Here is an 18,944-nt window from a genome sequence, read left to right as displayed (position 1 = left end):
CTTATGTCATGGTTTTCGTACATTTTGAATTTTTATGAATACCTTATCACCATCACTGCCACTCTATAATATGTTCAACCATGTTTGAAAAAAGAAGTAGAAGAAGTAATGTCCATGAAGTGGTAAAATACCTAAGCAATATGCAAGTCACCATCATGCAGTTATAATTTTGTGTTTAACAAAAGTGACGGTGGACCCCTCAGTGTGGACCCCTGTGAAAACCAGCCTTTGGCTGACGAGGGTGTTCCACCTCATGAGTGGAAAATAAAGATTGAATTGAATTGAACTGAATTGAATTGAATTGAATTGAATTGGATTGAATTGAATTGAATTAGATTGAATTGAATTGAATTGAATTGAATTGAATTGAATGGAATTGAATTGAACTGAATTGAATTGAATTGAATTGAATTGAATTGAAATGAAATGAAATGAATTGAATTGAATTGAATTGAACTGAATTAGATTAGATTGGATTGAATTGAATTGAGTTGAATTGAGTTGAATTGAGTTGAATTGGGTTGAATTGAATTGAATTGAATTGATTGAATTGACTATAATTAAACAAAGTGTATCTTCAAGGTTAGTACTTGCGTGGTGTCTGTGGGGATCTACGTGTTACGTGGAACCTCAGATACCACGATAAATAGTTTTGTTGTTAGCTTCGATCATCCTTCGTTGATTCGTTTTTGTGTTGTTGTTTTGTTCTGTTGTGGGTTTATTTTTTTGTGCTAACAAAACACTTTTAGTACGTTGCATTACGTTGCTAACGTGTATTACGATCAACGAATTGCATTAATTTCCATATTGAGAACCGGTTCCGTGTTCCCTAGAGTATAATGTCATTCAAAGTGCAATTATCATCTTGCTTGTGTGTATGTTTTTTTTTTTGTTTTTTTTTTTGAGGGGGTACTTTTGTTTTGCTTGTTTTATAACATTCACAAAAGCCTTGAATTGAGGCGACTTTGTTTGGTGTTCTAATTGTTGTTCAAACAAATTAAACAATAAAAGTATCATACTCCGTGTTGATTCTATTAAGAATTACAGTTTCTGGATTGCTAGAGTAGCATTATGATAGAAACTAAAATCTTGTAGGTAACTTCTACTGTCTACTTTACGGGAGCTTTTAAGATTCCTGTTGACACCAAGACTAAGAATAATGATTAATTTCGTTTTCATCAGATAACCTCACTCCTAATTTTTCGATGACTTGCATGCCGAAGTCAGCATGTTTCATCTGCAAATGAGAATTTGATTTTAAAAAAGAACATAAGAGAATAATACAAGCTTCGACGAAGAGATCACATGACTATCAATGAACTCACATTGTAGAGTCTAACAGTTTACCCAAGCCAAACCAAGGATTACAAACGAACAGAAGTCTATTGTCAGTAGGCGTACTTGGGTATGCATAATATAGAAACTCTTACATGAATACAATACATAAACATACGGAAATATTGTTGTTGTAATTTTGGTCTTGATTTCGGACTTGACTTGCATCGAGTTGTTACGACGTGTCACAACGTAACAACGTGTCACGCTGGAGACAAGCTGCTGCGGATTAAAAAGTGTTTGTGGGGGATGCAGTTGACTTCCACAGGTTTGGTGAATTTCGCGTACGAGGGCGTACACTCGGACCAGTCTCTTTCTACCAACTGGGCGTGTCCGTGTGGTGATATTGCATAACGAAGGCGATGGTGGATGGTCTCATTGGACCTTGTTCGACGTTTCTATGACAACAGATTCCATAGTATCCGACATCCCCCTCTCTCGCGTCTCCAGCCTTGAAGCGTCAAGCTGTAGACAAATGTTAGAAGAGAGAAAGAGTGACAACAATGACAAAGAGAACAAGAGGGAGCCATAGATTGATAGATACAATGAACAGAAATCAACACACGCAATACAAAAAGAACAGTTAAAAGAAAAAGCAAAGCAAGCAAAACAAATAAAAATGGCTAATAGCATTTCTGATTGATGCCCTCTGCGCAATTAACAAATTGGCCGATTGAGAGTCATTTATATTGTATAATGTCGATGCGGCCATAGCACTTTATCACTCTTCTGTCGAAACTCACAGTAGTCGACCAGCAATTTGGTGAGATGGATTCGAGATGGGTCTGTCACGTGACCAACCGACAGCCAAGTTGACAGACTAGATGTGAGAAATTAAGTGCTATAATATCCAAATAAATTTTCCCCTATCATTCACCTGCAGAACGGACTTATCAGCTATCATCTCCCGTCAGACACGGAAAAGGTCAAGAGCGTATATGAATGATTTAGTATTTGGAGCTGGCAAGAGAGGCTCGGACAATCGATAAATCTGGCGAACATTTTACCCTTTCGCCAGCGTCATGGATAGAAATAAATTGAGAAATTTATGGTCGGGTGGTCAAGATCAATAAACTTTATGAAAGTGGAAATAAAAGGAAACCATAACCCAAAGAGAAATGTGGATTGACTTAAAGCAGCAAAATTAGTAGAACACATCAGTGAAAGTTTGAGGAAAATCGGACAATCGTAGCAAAAGTTATTAATTCTGAAAGTTATGTGTTGTAATGACGGGATAAGGAGACTACTAGAGATCATGACGTCATGTGTTTACAACAATATAGAGAAAATATAAAGATAATTCCACAAAAATTCATTTTTCAAGAAAATTGCACATTCCATTAACTTGATAGTGACATAATGTTAAGGGTAGTAATTATTCCCCCTGCTTTCTGAAAATGGTAAGTAAAGCGCTTTTTATTACGGTAGAAAAGTGAAAGCATAGTGAATTTTCTTTATATTTCATATTATTGTCAGATTGTTATCCACACACGATGTGATAACCTCAAGTAGTCTCCTTATCAAGTGGTTCAAACACCAAAACTTTTAAAATACATAACTTTCGCATCGATTGTCCGATTTTCCCCAAACTTTCACTGATGTGCACTACTAATGTTGCTGCTTTCACTCAGTCCACATTTCTCTTTGGGTTTTGGTTTCCTTTGACACATAAATGCAACGGGGGCAAACAAACACCTACAACTGGCACTCTTTGCTCCCATCTGGTGGAGGGGGGAATATCTGTTATACATGAAGGAAGGGATATCGGTTGGTAAGAGAAAAATAATCTGTGTTTGTTGGACAAGATTGAGTTACAATAAGCAAACCATTTTTTAACACTTCTTCACCCTCTTCTACCGTCGCATAAACTGCATGGGAACTTAATGTAGGTGTCATGCTTTTTCTGTTTTCCAAAAACATTGTGAAATTATGTCACTGGTATAATTATGGTGCTAAGAAGAAACTTGTCAATGCATATTTTCATAACACATACAGGTAGTGATAAGATATTGAAGTATAAAGAAAAACCTTGAAATCGAAACAAATGTTTGATAACCTTTGATTAATGATACACATCCTACTAATGCTAATTTTGATGCTTGTGTACTTTCTATCACTATCTAAAAATGAAATTTGAAAAAAAAAGAGATGATGCAATGAGCGATTGAGTTTTTCCTGTCTTCTGTTTGACTTACCATTTCAATGCACTTTTCTCTTTATCAATAACAACTAGTGTTTCTCATTCATTAGTTCACCGTTTCAGATAATGTTCTTGTCCCAATCGCCTTCCACTTTCCAACTGTCGTTAATCATGAATAAACGCGAAACCTAAGTAATTAGATTGGCTTAACGAGCAAAATTTTAACCAAAAAAAAAAAAAAATCGAAAGAGATTGAGTGAGAGGGGGAAGGAGAAGGGAAGTATTTCTATAGGAAATTTGCGATAGAACATTAGTGAATTGCAACGCAAATGTAATCAAACGTCGAGAAACTTAATTAGTCTCCAGTAGTCGTTTTCTTTGTTATTTTCTTTGACATGTACTTCTCGCGGGCCAATTGACCCCGAGATCAACTATTATACAATGTAAGTGTCACGTCTATGATGAACTTTTGTTTTCAAGCTTATGAGGGATACAGACCGTTTTCAACATTTCTCAACCCTCAGAATGTCTAGAAATTTATGACATTTGATGGTCAACAGAATTAAGGAACAAAACAAAACACACACACACACACATACGCTTGTTTGCTGAATTGTTAATTCATATGTTCATGGCTCTAAATTGTATGGCTGTAAATGCACACATAAGGACATGTTGAACGTGAAAAAAAAACAACCAAAAAAGAAAACAACAACAACAGTAAACCAGTTACTGATTTCACTCCTTGTACATGTCAGTTTCCAATTTCCCTTCTAAACCTCGCTTGTCAAGAATAGTAGTCTGCTTAAAACATTGCGCTATGCAGCAGTGAGTGACATTGGCTACTATGCCTAGACCTGTATCAATCACTCCGATCCAAGCAAGTATGCGAATCAAGGTCAAGGACAGAATCATATCGCGATACCTTTTATCTCATTCAATTAATGCGTATTTCTATCAAGGTGGTATTTCTGTCCACGTCCACCCACCTATTCATTTTTTTTTCCACTTTACCCAATCATCAGCGTTTACAACCTTAACTTCCCTCGTATTGTCCATCAGTGCTTTGCGCGTAGCGACATCAATACCAATTAATACGAAACGAAAATTTGTTCATTTAGTGCTTTCAAACCGAAGACAGGTACTTGATTTCTTCTTCTGTTGTTTGATGTTTGTTTCCAGTTTTTCTTCTTCTTCTTCTTCCTTTTTTTTTTGGGGGGGGGGGTAGATAGTTGAATGAATCAATATTGCTACTCAGGCTTTCTAGTGTTTCATGCACAATGAATTCGTCCGTGATCGTGACCGGAAGTGGCGTAATTATTAAACGGAAACGCTGCCGTGTGGACAAAAAATTGTTATTTGGCAGGGAACCTCGCATGTGACAAAAAGAAATTCTTTCAAACTAAGGTCATCAGATCTATAACGATTAAAATTGCTTGCCTGCTATTCTAGACCCAAACTGTTTTTTCCAAGTGTCCTCGACAATCCATTTTGGATGATCACACCCAGTGAAAGCCAGATTGATCGTGTTGATTCACAACATTTTTTTTTTTTGGACTAGATTACTCAGAAGTTTGCTGAACTACTAGTAGTTACTTGTTTTAAAGTTTTCTGGAATAATACTAAGTAGGCCTACATCTACTGGTATCGCATTATGCGTAGCTTTGAATTGAATTGAATTTGAATTGAATTCATTTATTTAACCACGGTAAAAAGCCTGCTATCAGCTATAAGCTGTTTTTCAGCAAGGCCGTGAAATGATATCAAAACATAGAAATCATACAATGAAGAGAATGCCCATAAAAAACACAAAATAATCATTACAAACGAACGCCAGAAAAGAAATGAAAAAAAAGTCACAGAATATACATTGTGTAAGTACAGACCAAAAAACAAAAAACAAAAAAAATGAAAAAATGAAAATGAAACATGTGATAAGTTATTGGGAGATAGCAATTACATAAGCATTGTGTACTTTAATAAATTTAATATAATCAGGTAGAATAATTAGCAAATGAGATGTGCGAAATTGCTCTTGAGAATGCAGTGATTGAAGTTAGGATCTTGTTTCTGTTGGTAATGTATTGAATAATCTCGATGCCGAATATAGAGTGCTATTTTTAAGAATAGTTGATTTGGGCTTAGAGAGGTTAAGAACATTTTCATGATTACGTAAATTGTAGTGGCTTACTCTTTTCTCGAGACGTTCACATAAACTTTCTGGTAGAAAATTATTCAGCAGTTTGAAGATGAAAATCAATGCTTGCTTTTTCCAACGATCGATTAAACAGTCAACTTTAAGTGTACTATATAATGTTTGGCGGTTAAAACGATTATCAACTTGCAACACGATTCTCAGCGCCCTGTTTTGTATTATCTGCAATCGCCTTAAGTGCACTGAATTACCATTCATCCACAGAGTACAACAGTAGTCAAAGTGACTTTGGATTAAAGTGTGGTACAGCGTAAGAGCTGTTGCTTTGTCAATAAAACCCCTTGCCCTTCTGAGTAAATAAAGATTGCGTATGGCCTTAACTCTTACACTTTCAATTTGCTGAGACCAAGTTAGATTACAATCAAATTATATGCGTATTCTGCCTTTCTCTATTTACATTTACATTTGTTTTGATATTCTGAATTTGTATTTCATATTATATTTTACGAGTGTCATATTGATAACCTTGATCTTACTTCTTCATACGGAAGGAAAAGAGGAATTGACAGAGGAAGGCATAATTGCCAGCGGGATCTTATTCAGTCAAGAAGACGAGATCTATAAATGGTTACATGTGCGTAAGTTTCACATTTATCAGAACTTTCAAAATGAGGACAAGGATAAAAACGGCCCTTACCTCCCGGGGCCTCTGCGCCTCTCCATTTCTGGCAAAGTACCCGTTCGGTTTCCTCTTTGTGAACGGGTTAAACTTCTTTTTGGCTCGATATCGTTTGACTCCTCTTCGCGCTGAGCCGCCGTTTACTCTGCTTGAAGCGCCATTCGTTGAGGGCGTAGTTCGACTCATTTCAAGGAGATCCACAGAAGTTGTCTGCCTAATTAATGTTTGAATTTAAATGGAGAAACAAACATAAATACATTTACATTGTAGACAGAGTTCATGCATAGATAGATGGATAGATGGATGGATAGATAGATAGATAGATAGATAGATAGATAGATGGATAGATAGATAGATAGATAGATAACACATTACTGGTATAGGAAAACAAAGAGAGATTAATTTCAGCCACATTCTCAAGAAGAAGTTTGAATATTAATATAATCATTGTTATGTCAATAATTGAGAGTGAACGGAGAAAGTGTAAAGTTGTTTGCATAAAACATTTTAGGCGGAATGTCTTCTGTTATAGAAAGATAAATACAATAACATGAATAGTGTATGCCATTGACTGACAACATCATAGAGTATGAGATGTAAAGGTGTCTTTCAAAACGCCATCTTCCTGCCATGCCGCAAGTTTTTACATATTCTCAATCCTTCTGTTATTAAGTCGTCAATTATAACTGTCAAAAATACAACCAGTTTATTGCCTGGCCTTATTTAGTCTCAGGGAATCAGACCCCTGTTTCAGCAACACGGGAACATATCAAGCCAAACAATAAACCCAATTTGGGTAATATCTATAGTTTGAAGGGCATAGATACATCAAATGTAGATTTTATTGAACATGGCAAAAAGGTTGGGGCACGATATCTTTCCTATGGATCAGTTAAACACTTCATTACTTCTAAGTACTGATTGATCCTAAAATTGTCTCTAAGATTAGTTGGAATTATCATATTTAGCGCTCAGTGATACATTATGATTACCTACTCCCAATGACTCCCGGTTGCCCGGTGCTTTCAGGATCTGACATACTTATGAAATTCTTTGATGACACATAAAAATGAAATCGAAATGAAATTGATATCAATGATCCAGTTCCTCTTTCTCTGAGAATCATACTATATACCTCGGGTAAACGACGTCGTTATCGTTCTGTAACCCAGCTGACAGGTTGTATATTATATTAGTCCTTCCCTCGACGTCGCGTACATCACACGCCGATGGGGAGGCTAGGGACCGGGCGCTACCCCGCCAGCCCTGCCCACTGTGCTGCAATAAGAAGTCCGGCGCCTCGTGGCCGAGAGCTCTGAGCTCGTAAATGATGCGGACACGGTCCTCGGGGCTTAGCTGGTCAATGCCGTGCTCAACGATGTCGGCGCCTAGAATTTCGTCGACCTCGGAGCAACTGCAGTTTGACAAGTTGATTTGACGAGGGAATAAATCCTGTCCCATATGGCACACATTCCACATACACATATACACATACATAAACACTTTACACTAATTTACATTGATTATCATTCTCTACACTACAACTGAGCCTACTGAAATTCTAAGCATAAAAAGCATATGTATCGTGATGTTTTTCAGTTACAGTATCTATTTCCCTGTCTGACAGACTGATGTGGATCAAGGAAAATGATGTTCACTCACCGTAGGCCCATTGTGATATTGATGGTATATAGCAGGATGAACGATACCACCAGCGTCCAGATTGTCATGGCAACCAGCATGAGGGCCTGGATGCCCAGCAGCTCCCAGCCTCCTCCATACAGCAGGCCTGGCAGCACACAGTGAGAATGAAAAGAGCAAAACAAAACAAACACAAAGTCAAAAGCCAGAACTTCCAAAATACCTTACTTCCTTAAGCAATGCTTGATATATGCGTAAGTTCATGTTTGTAACCATGAGGCCAGAGGAGGATATGAGGAGGACGAGGAGGAGGAGGAGAAGAGGGAAAGGGGGAGGAGGAGATGGAGAAGAAGGAGGAGGAGGATGAGGAGGGGGAAGAGGAGGAAGAGGAAGTAGGGGAGGAGGAGGAGGAGGAGAAAGAGGGGGAGAGGAACATAAATGGTGAGGGAAGAAACTAAACTTACCTGGTCGGTTGTTTAGATTCTCAATGTTGTCGGGCTGCGCGAAGATACCAACAGACAGGATGGCCCATGCGGCGGCCAAGGCGTGTACCCCAATCACCCCTACCGGGTCGTCGATCTTCATCTTCTCCAGCAAGTGGGGTGTGAACACCGCTATAACTCCACCAATGGCTCCTATGAGTAACCCTTCCCAGGGACGGGCAAGGGCGCAAAGTGCTGCGACGAAAAAGGAAGTTCTTTATGTATGGGATGATTTAAATCGCCTCGTCTCTAGAAATTTGAAATGAATCTTAACATACATGTAGGGAAACTGGACAGAAATTATATGAATGAAAATCAGAAAAGGAAATGGGATTCTACTGTGATTCGAACCGGAGACTGGCCCGATTGTTAGTTAGGCTGGTGCTTTAACCGACTGGGCTGTGGGAAACCTTATCGTTCAGGTTTGTTTGTTGTTGTTGGGTTTTTGTTTTTTTTTTGTTTTTGTCTCTGAAACGCCTCATTTTCATTGCTCGAGTCAACAGAAGCTGTTACAAGCCTGGCATGGATCCGAAGGATAGAAATCAACTTGCGGACAAATGCGAAGGGTTATCTGAGTGATGCAGCTTTTTGTATACTTATATACAATATAATATGATGATGCAAAAACTGTATACATAGTGATGCGAAACTATAGATGCGAAAACTATATACCTAAAGCAGATCGGGGAGGGGGATACACTAGTAAATCCTTTTATGACTTTAAGCTAACGATCTAAAATAATTTGAAAAGTAGACAGAAGTCGGATCATTGGATTACCGTAGTGATAGTTTGTTCTACGTCCTTCATGTTGTCATTAGCGAGCTGTAGATCTGCGACTCGAACGCTAAGACGACGCTAATTAGGCAAAAAATGGCGTTCTGCACATGCACCACGCAGCTGTTTCCATTGTCCATCCCTGAGATCCCGGGAGGCTGCATCGTCTTAGCGTTCGCGTCGCATGCAGGTCTAACTAAAGCTCGCTACTGTCTGACTGTGTTTGATGATGCGTAAACTCCGTTCCTTTTTGACCCTCCATTCCAATCCATTTACTTTTTTCTTCTGTTTTTATGAGTTAAGATGAGAATAGATATCCTTGTCTGCAAATATGTCTAATAACGAGGAAGGCTATTACTCTCTCAGCTCAAAGCGCATACACAATGTCGAAACAACAATGCCCTTATGATTCATAACAGAAAAACATCCACTCGTGCACAATGACTTTGCATTCATTATCAGTTCAATGATAATGACATTCTCCCTATCATCTCTCTAACCAAATGTTCATTATCTACCAATGACAAATTGGGAGGAATACAACGCACTTTATCCGTTGTATGAATGACATCTCTATCCGCCTCGATATAATCCACGAGCAAACAATGGTTGGAGGAAAACCAATATTTATATGTATAATTATGTTTCTGTTTCGCAAAAAAGAAGAGGATGATAATGTCAGAGACTCGCAGCGATAGAACAAAATGATAATAGGCCTTGAATTTAAATTTTCCATTCATATACGAAGGGTTAAAAGCATGATAATCAAGAAGGAAAAAATGAAGCTTGGCCTTGGGCGTTCTTAACTGATTCAAAGCCTGGAGGGTTACAAAGTAGCACGGGAAGGTACAGTCAAAAGATCATTTTTTTTTTACTCAATTAACATAGATTATGTAAAAACGGAATACATCAGATTTTTCTTCGAGGATTTCTTTCGTGATCTGAATCTTGAGGGGAATTATCTGCGATGATATCGACTGTCTCCTTGATTTTCGTAAGGTTTGGGCATTGTTTGTATGGGGATTATGGTGATACACGATAAGCACTTAAATTCGTTACTATGTTTTCAAAAAAAAAAGAGCAACAGATATATACTCTTTTAAGACAAATTATACGTCCAAACAAAGGACAGGAATGAATGTTTGTGCAAAAATAGAGTTTATCGGCATGCTGAGTTCTATTTCTAGGTAGTGAAGAAACAAATTCATAAGAATAACGGAACTATTTTTCTATTCTGTTAGTCTTCCATGCAGTAATGTAAAAGTTCTGCATTGATCGCAGTACTGAAGAACATCCATGCGTCACTCAATATGTGTTAGCGAGCCATATGACAACATAATTTATGAATAGCATCAAAGGGCACGAAATTGGATGCATATTCGAGGCTGTTTATTGATGGATATCATACGTGATTACTTAATGTGTACTAAAAATGCAAAACATGAAACACAGAATAATACGGAAGACAACGGCAAAAAGAAGGAATAAAATGTACAAATCAAAAGTGGATAGATACATACACGTCGGGATTAGTGCCAAATATTTCAAAACATGAAATACTCTTTTGGCCTTATAGGAAACATTTTCTCGGCAAAGAAGGAGCATGCAATGCTAGACGAGTTCTATTACAAGGGCAAGGCTGATAAATCACCTGTCCCAGCGACAAGCCCGCCAAGAACACCGTTGATAAGATCTGAAATATCAAACTGACGTTTTTTTGTCAGCCAGCTTCCGAACAGCCCGACAGATCCACCCCCCACAGAGGACATGATGGTATTCCCCGCAGACCTGATGTGAAATCAACAATAGAAAAACGTGGAGAAACGGTACGAGGATGCGTCACTATGGAAACATGTAAATTGCGTGCAATGAACGGGTTATCCATGTACCTGTGGCGCCCACGAGACCCCCTAGCACGCCATTCATGAGATAGCCCAGTTCGAATTTGCATCCATTCGGTCTCAAGAAGAAGCTGATGGTCATACCGACTATACCGCCCCCTACGGATGACAACAGCGTAATGATGGCTGACCTGTTCAGATAAGAATGAACGTTACATACAAAAACAGCTTTGCGTCAGTTACTTACTTCCCTAGAATTGTAACCAGGGCTGGTGGATAGGCAATATTAGACCTGTTTTACACGATCTAGACGTTATCTCAGAAATCTATGATCATTATTCAAATCTATGATCATTATAACTAAGAACTCGCTAGACATTAAACACGTATTATCATAGTACTAGGAGACAGAAAAAACATCAATGCGTAACATCAGCGCCCCAATTCTCGAAGTTTTGATCGTAAACCCTCAACAAAATTAACGTAACGAGTCATTGTTTTTTTCTCCCTAATGCTTTTATTTTGTATAGTAATAATGCCATTACATTTAACACTTTCCAGGACGCCCGATATTTCTCCAAGATCCTTTATCGATTCGTCACGTTTAGTGCAGGTTGTTGGTCTCAGAGCAATTTGATTTGTACACAAGAACGATAAAAAAACAACAACAACAACCTGCAGATTACTTTGCACTAAAATGCACTCAGAACTCTATCTAATTACATCACCTTTGAACAACAGTTTTGTTTCCCTGATGTTCGAGTACCTGCTGATAGCAATTTTAATAATGAGCTATACCACCGTCATCATGAACATCTCACTATTTCGCAGCTAAATCCCTTTCCCCATTACACTCTCCCTCTCTTGCCCCCCCCCCCTCTTCTCTGCTCTACCCCCCCCCCCGTTTACATTCACCACATGCAACCAACCGTGTTGCCAGTTTCCACTTCCCGCCTGAAATGCCGAACGTGCTGCCGCAGTTGAATCCAAGCCACCCCCACCAGAGCATGAACATGCCCAGCAGAGCGTTGGTCGGGTTGCTCATCTCGCAAGGACGTCCGTTCTCGAAGCGACCACGGCGCGGCTTCAGCATCAAGGTAGCGGTGAGTCCCGTTAGACCCCCGACGAGATGGACGGCGCCTGGGATGGGGCAGTCAGAGACACAATGTCACTCACTTGATACCCTTCCACAGAATATGCACAGAGAAATCATGCAGGAAGCCAGTTCGTAGTTCCACTTTGCGCATATGAGCAGAAAAGGGGAGTTTTTTATGATATCCAACTTAGATATTGAGCATCTGTGATGTAATGATTTAGCCTAATCCTTATGAAATAGTATTGCTTGCCAAAAGCCGAATAGATAATAATAATAATAATGATAATAATAATAATAATAATAATAATAATAATAATAATAATAATAATAATAATGATAACAAAAATAATAACATATCCACCTGAAATAGTTAATTAAAGCTTATATTTGTCAATAATGATAATAGATAATACGTGTTTATGCATTCAATGCAATACAATGGAATGGACTCTTCCCGAAATGTTAATTGACGAGCCATTCTGATCACCTGTTCATTCTTTGTCTGACAACAATGGAGCATTCTGATCACCTGTTCATTCTTTGTTTGACAACAACAAATTCCATGCACTGTTACGTCGGGCCAATCGATATATCGATTTGAAAACGAGTAAAGTGCCTAAGGGCAATTCCGCGGTTAGTAACGTTACATTTAAAGAAATTTAGATATTTATTTTTACTACTAAATCACCATTTATTCATTTCTAGACAAAATCATGTTAAAACATGTTCATCCTTCCCAGGTCTATGATATAGAAAAGAATGAGTGCAATCCAATAAATATTAGAATTGCTATGGCAACTAAAAGGGCTGGTTAGTAACGTTACGAAAAAAGGACATGACAAAAAAATCAGTGTCTTGTAACAAAAAGTGTGCAAAATTTCAAGTTACTTCAAACAAAGTGTTGCATTAATTTCAATTATTGCATCATGACAAATGTTCACGCAAATATTTTTAGCAGTTCGACCGATAATTCATTAGCTAGAACCCCAAATGCATGGTTAGTAACGTTACGGTTAGTAACGTTACATTTGTCCGGAGTAATTAAGCAGGTCATTTCACCCTTTTGTAATTGACAAAATGTCACATGACTTCTGGAGTATTTAAATGTATTCATCTTTTACCTTTTAGCAAAAATTTGAAGAAAAAATTTCAAAGCAACCTACTGTAATTGGCATTTAAGTGAATTTCAGCATCCCCAGTCCCACATGTACATTTTAAATGATGGTTTTAGATCTCGCAAAATCAATAAATACGAAAAATAAAATTTACTGAATTTGAAAGACCTTAGTGATTGGTGAACATCCATGGCATTAGTTGATACCTAAATTAAAGAGTAAGATAAAGAGGCACATTTCTTTTATCCATGTCATGTCCACCTAACTGCGGAATTGCCCCTAACCAATTGAGGACAAGAAAATAAAGGTCGTTTACGCAAATGGGCACATGGCTTATATAGATGCAAAGTAATACAAATGTAAACATAGTCAAAGTCTGACACCATTGGCTAGAACACAGGTTGCAAAATGCATGATAAAATCTATGCGATTAGATTACAATGCACGTGCCAGCAAAACGTGAATGTATTCCGCAGTGATTTTTTAAATGGTATTCTTTATTTGAATTTCATTCAATGTTGCCATCAGTTTAACAATGAAACGGGTATGAACAAAATAAGCAGCAGTATTCTTTTCACTTGTGCTGCTGAATCAAATTTTTAAACATAATGTTGTGCAAACCATATCAGTATACAAAAGTGATATAAATTCTGCATAAGCCTATGACACCACAGACACACACACACACACACACACACACACATACACATTCCTTTCAACTCAAATAAACTCCTCAACATAAGTTCTGCAATTGAAGTTTGATAGATCATATTTCTCTTATACCCACAATATCTTCATTAGATATGGCATCATTAGAAAGCCTGATTAATTATCTTTAAAATGACACCTCACTTGATACGATTGGGTGTTCTTGGAATGTGCAAAACAGCCGAGTATGGGTACAGATCAAAAGTGAAAAGTCGCAACAATTCTGCTATTGATAATTTACACTTTTGATGAAAAAAGGCCGCCGGAATGAGCAATGCTGAAATGAGAGCACTTTCAAAAACTCCTATTTCCTAGACATTAGATGACTGTTTAGTCAACCTTTATGTTTAGTTTTAATCTGCAGATACTCCTGCAGTTTTTGATTCATGGATGAAGTCTGGAATCTAATGATAATCTCACAATGCATTCTTTTCAAGCACATTCCTTCCCTGAAACGGCAAAGCAAATGGGAATTATATTGCTTGACATAACACGTTTGCTCTTATTTTGCAACATTTCACATTTGACCTTTCCTCATACTCAGTCATACTGTGCATTCCAGGAATGCATAATGTAAACAAGTGAGTTGTCATTGTAAAAGAAAAACCAATAATCAGGCTTTCTTATGATGTCACATTTGAATATGATGTAGTTTGAAGAGAATACGATACATCAAATTGGAATTGCAGGACTCTTTTGAGGAGTTTAAAACAAGGACAACATTGTAAACTGGAAGTGCTGTATCAAAGCAAACGTAATTTGGGCACGAATAATGAGAGAGTATCTTTCCTACGTACACATTGTTTTCTATTAGAACCTGACAATATAAACTTGATTGCAATTTGTCCCATTAGTGACGAAAAAAAAATAAGCAGAATAGAATGGAAACGTGTATAAAACTCACACACACACACACACACACACACACACACACACACACACACACACATACACTTTGTAACTCGCCTTTGTTTGTGAGCTGATGGGGAGAAAAGAAATAAACTCTTTGACGCCGTATTTTGATATGCAATGGAGGTCCGTTCGTTCGCATTAGTAATCTCCAAATACCATACAGGATGAAATAAAACAAGAGATACCAAAGGCCATACTCGCAAGATGTTTCTTGGAAGCCGTACGAGGGCGATCCAATATGATTGTGCCAATTAGTTTACCAATTTGATTAGAAACGATAAAAAGGCCATTTCTGATACAGCAATGCATTTAGTAAATTCAATATGACAAACTGTCACTACCATGCCATGGAAATAGTTGCTTTCCACGAAATCTAATACGCATCTAATTCGTAAATACACATCATGCTGTGGTCGTTTTGGAATTAAATTTAATGATTCAAAACCTCGTATCAGTCATCTAAGCGCTTCATTATAAATTTCACGACAATTCCAACAAAACTGAATGTCTTATATAGGCAACTGGCATGGTTTCCACAGGGTACTTTTAAATGGCCACATAAATCACGTGATGTTGACGTCACTTGTTTCGAAGTTCCTCTTTGGCTTTGTCCAAGGGGAGATCGAAATCGGATTTGCTCTTATCAGCGACGCGTTAAAATTCCACACCACCCCGTTGATCTGGGGAGTGTTTCATCAATTTAGTCAGCGCTGACAAGTTGTCAGTTTCCGACAATTCCAGTGAAATCCTTGGTTTTGATTGGCTGAGATGCTCTGGTCACTGACTGTTATCATGGTGATTGTCAGAGACTGACAACTTGTCAGCGCTGACAACTTTCATGAAACGGTACCCTGGGGGTGTTTCATGAAGCAACTTGTCAGTGATTTTCACCGACAAATTTGCTATCAGCCAATCAGACGCAAGGATTTCAGTAGCTTTTAACAGTTGTCAGTGTAAATCACTGACAAAAAGTTTCATGAAACGGTCCCCAGATCTCGGGAAAAGTCAAGACAAAATATGGGTAGGGGATTATTAGAGTGAAGACCCAGTCACGTGACCCAGTCAGTACGGCTTCGTCTTTTTGCTGCATGACTGACATTCACGTGTTCATGAATTTCTGCATATCTGTCCGCAGCGCAGTTCCATAAATGGTTTGAGTCAAATACTCAGTCAATGCATTAGTTGAAATACATCCCATCACCATTAGCCTACTTGTCTCGTTTTGATATCTTTTCAGTTGTTGATATTGTTATTTATTTCCATCAGAAGAGTTCATTTCATTTCATCAGTTGTGACTAACGAGGTGGTCAAGCTATCTGTCTACAAATTGCCAGCCATTCTGGCTAATTTCCACGAACTAATATCATTAAATTTTTATCGTAGCAATAATAGTCATTCCAATCAATTTGTTTCTAATCATAATTCGAGGCCGATACTTTGGTGTACAGGTGTTCGGACGTCGATATAAACGGCTCTGACATTAACTGGTCTCGTATTCTCGCCACTGATGTCAGCAGTGACTGGCAGAATTCAATATGTGAAGAACATCGTGGAGGAAAGATTTAAAAAAATAAAGGGAAAGTCCCAGTATGGATACAGCTGTGAGAGAGGATATGATATGCTAAATAGGCTTAATGTTATAATGACACAGATGTCATTAACATGTCAACGAAACTTAATTGTTTTTGAAGGAATGAATGTAATTATCATTTACTGTATTTGAATTCTTATATGGTTTAACTTCTGTATTAGTTTTTCTCTTGGTATACGTGAAATGCACACAAGCAGTATGCAAACATTACACTAAGATCATTGTTACAACCTTTGCCACTTTACAAAATAAACCAGTAAAGAAATTGCAGACAAAAAAAAACTAATTCGGGCATAGAAGGCGTTACTACCAATAATAAGAGCTAACAGCAATGTATATTATTATAAACAATGATTAAAACAGATACAATGATTCGTAATTCTATACCACACAAGCACACATCAACCTTCATCATTCCAGTCTTCATTTCCTCCTCTTTTTTCCCCTCCTTCAACATCATCTTGTGTCCTCCTCTTGCACTTCGCCATTTCTTATTACCATTGTTACTGACGTATCTTTTCCTTTTACTATCAACATTAAAAGTCACGATCATGAAGAGCGATTTTGGATAATCTTCATCATAGCCGCAACCATTGCAGTCAGTGCCATTTCTTATTTTTCATTCTTAGCATCACTGCCATCCGTTTTATTAATCATATCACCAACATAATCATACCATTACTTCATCATCATTGCACTCACCTGCTCCTGCTATGTCAACGGCACCCATCTCACGGAACAGTCCCGTTTCTGCCCACACCCAGTGCGCTGGGAAGCAGTAGACTAGGGTATTCACCATGGAGAACACGCAGTAAGCCTCGAGCTTTGTCCTTTCCGCCATGGCACCTGCCAAAAATGACGCCACATGGAAAGAAAATGAGGAAAAAATAAATTCATAGGCATTGACTACCCTTGACCGCTGGAAGAAAGTGACAAGGGGATATTTTCCACCTGTCCTGCCTGTTAGTTACTGCACTATAGGTAACCATGGCTACTCTATTGATGATCTTTTCATTACCGCATTACTGCTAAACTGCCCAATTATAATCATGGCGCGTCGATGAAAAATATCGATCGGCATTGATTCTTCAACAATTGCCACTTCCCGATTTACAAGTGAACACCGTTGACACGGGTAAAATAATAATGACAAAGACATAAAACAATGAAACCCAGACACAAGCATGATCGGCTAGTTTTTTTAACTCTTTAATGATAGCAACTTGAATTCATAAACATAAAAAAGCTGATGGGTTGCCGTTGTCGATGTAGGTTCCATTTTGAATTTCATCGTAATTTTATCCGGTAACGATACGTAAGAAGTAAGAGCTTACAGGTAAATAGAGTTACCCTTCGACAGCGGAGTAAAACGAATCATCCTAATTTTTCCTACTATATACCAATGCAATTCAAGATTTCAGTTTTTACAACTAACTGATGATGCTACTCCATCCGATTGTTCGACTGCTCATCACATGACATTTCCTAAGAAGAACAGCTGCAAGTTTAATATTGCACGATGACATCACCAACCATGTATATTACTCGATAGGCTGTTTATCAGTTTCGTAGTTTATCATTCGCCCTGCCTCGAGGAAACAGTTATTTGCTTACTAAGGTCATTGTCTTGACCACGACTGTAAATATCGGTGGTGTTGAATATTCAAACAAATAGTTGAGGGCGTTCGTTCGTTCGTGCCATGGAACAAGATTTCCAATTCGGTGAAAGATCTTTTACCATATTTTGCCAGTCACTATTAAAAGCCTACTTGTTCATACTCGTTCATACTCGCGCTGTGACTGAGCGGGTGAGCATTTTTGCATGTAGATTAAAATAATATTCAATTTGTTGACGAGCCAGAGCATCAAGCAGGTCATGTATTCCGGAGAGACATTCCAGCACTCTCTCGGTATTCTGCATGAAGCTCGAAAGAGAAAAATGCTGCAGCCATTTTGTGCAGCCTATAGCTAAGCAGAGGTAACTCTACATGGAAGCAAGAACAAAACACTCTTCATATAATAATGATGTCGTTCTTCTCACTCTCACTGGGATATCGGAAAGATAATTGCTTGCATCCCTGTCAAAAGACCAATTATCGGGAATATTTCCTTTATTATTCATTTTAAATAGATTTTCATTAATATGACGACGGTATACAATTGATAAAATTGTTTCATTAATTTTGTCAAGGCTGAAAGTGAATAAATGTTAGCATTTGAATGTAATGCATGCCCACGAGGTTACAACAATCATGCGTTATTTGCTTGTATTCCTTCATTGTTGTCAAAACATTTCGGTACTGGCATATCGAAAACATTGTAACCTTGAATGCAATTTTTGTATCTAACCACTATTGGTAACAGCAGTCAATATTAAAATGATAAAGATACGTGACACAGCGAGAGGGGAAAAGGATGTCAGTATCGTTGATTGTATATACAAATATATATATATATGAATATGCCTAGAGTTC

At 37.9% G+C, this 18,944-nt stretch overlaps 1 protein-coding gene across 1 annotated transcript in view; it reads right to left on the bottom strand.

Moving 5' to 3' along the window:
• Positions 1-1,710: 1,710 nt before the first annotated feature.
• LOC139721270 (putative ammonium transporter 2) overlaps positions 1,711-18,944 on the bottom strand; it is a 46,364-nt gene continuing 29,130 nt past the window's right edge. Inside the window, exons 4-11 of the mRNA XM_071632591.1 lie at positions 17,173-17,316; positions 11,978-12,188; positions 11,097-11,239; positions 8,415-8,627; positions 7,972-8,098; positions 7,445-7,723; positions 6,328-6,523; positions 1,711-1,800 (exon numbers count right to left, since the gene is read on the bottom strand). Coding sequence (XP_071488692.1) covers positions 1,711-1,800; positions 6,328-6,523; positions 7,445-7,723; positions 7,972-8,098; positions 8,415-8,627; positions 11,097-11,239; positions 11,978-12,188; positions 17,173-17,316 — 1,403 coding nt within the window. The remainder of the gene's footprint in view (positions 1,801-6,327; positions 6,524-7,444; positions 7,724-7,971; positions 8,099-8,414; positions 8,628-11,096; positions 11,240-11,977; positions 12,189-17,172; positions 17,317-18,944) is intronic.

Source organism: Diadema antillarum, unplaced genomic scaffold (genome assembly GCF_040938485.1).
Source record: "Diadema antillarum isolate AM-2024a unplaced genomic scaffold, OU_Dant_1.0 scf00000141, whole genome shotgun sequence".
Classification (NCBI taxonomy): domain Eukaryota; kingdom Metazoa; phylum Echinodermata; class Echinoidea; order Diadematoida; family Diadematidae; genus Diadema; species Diadema antillarum.
This window is presented reverse-complemented; position numbering and strand designations above follow the sequence as displayed.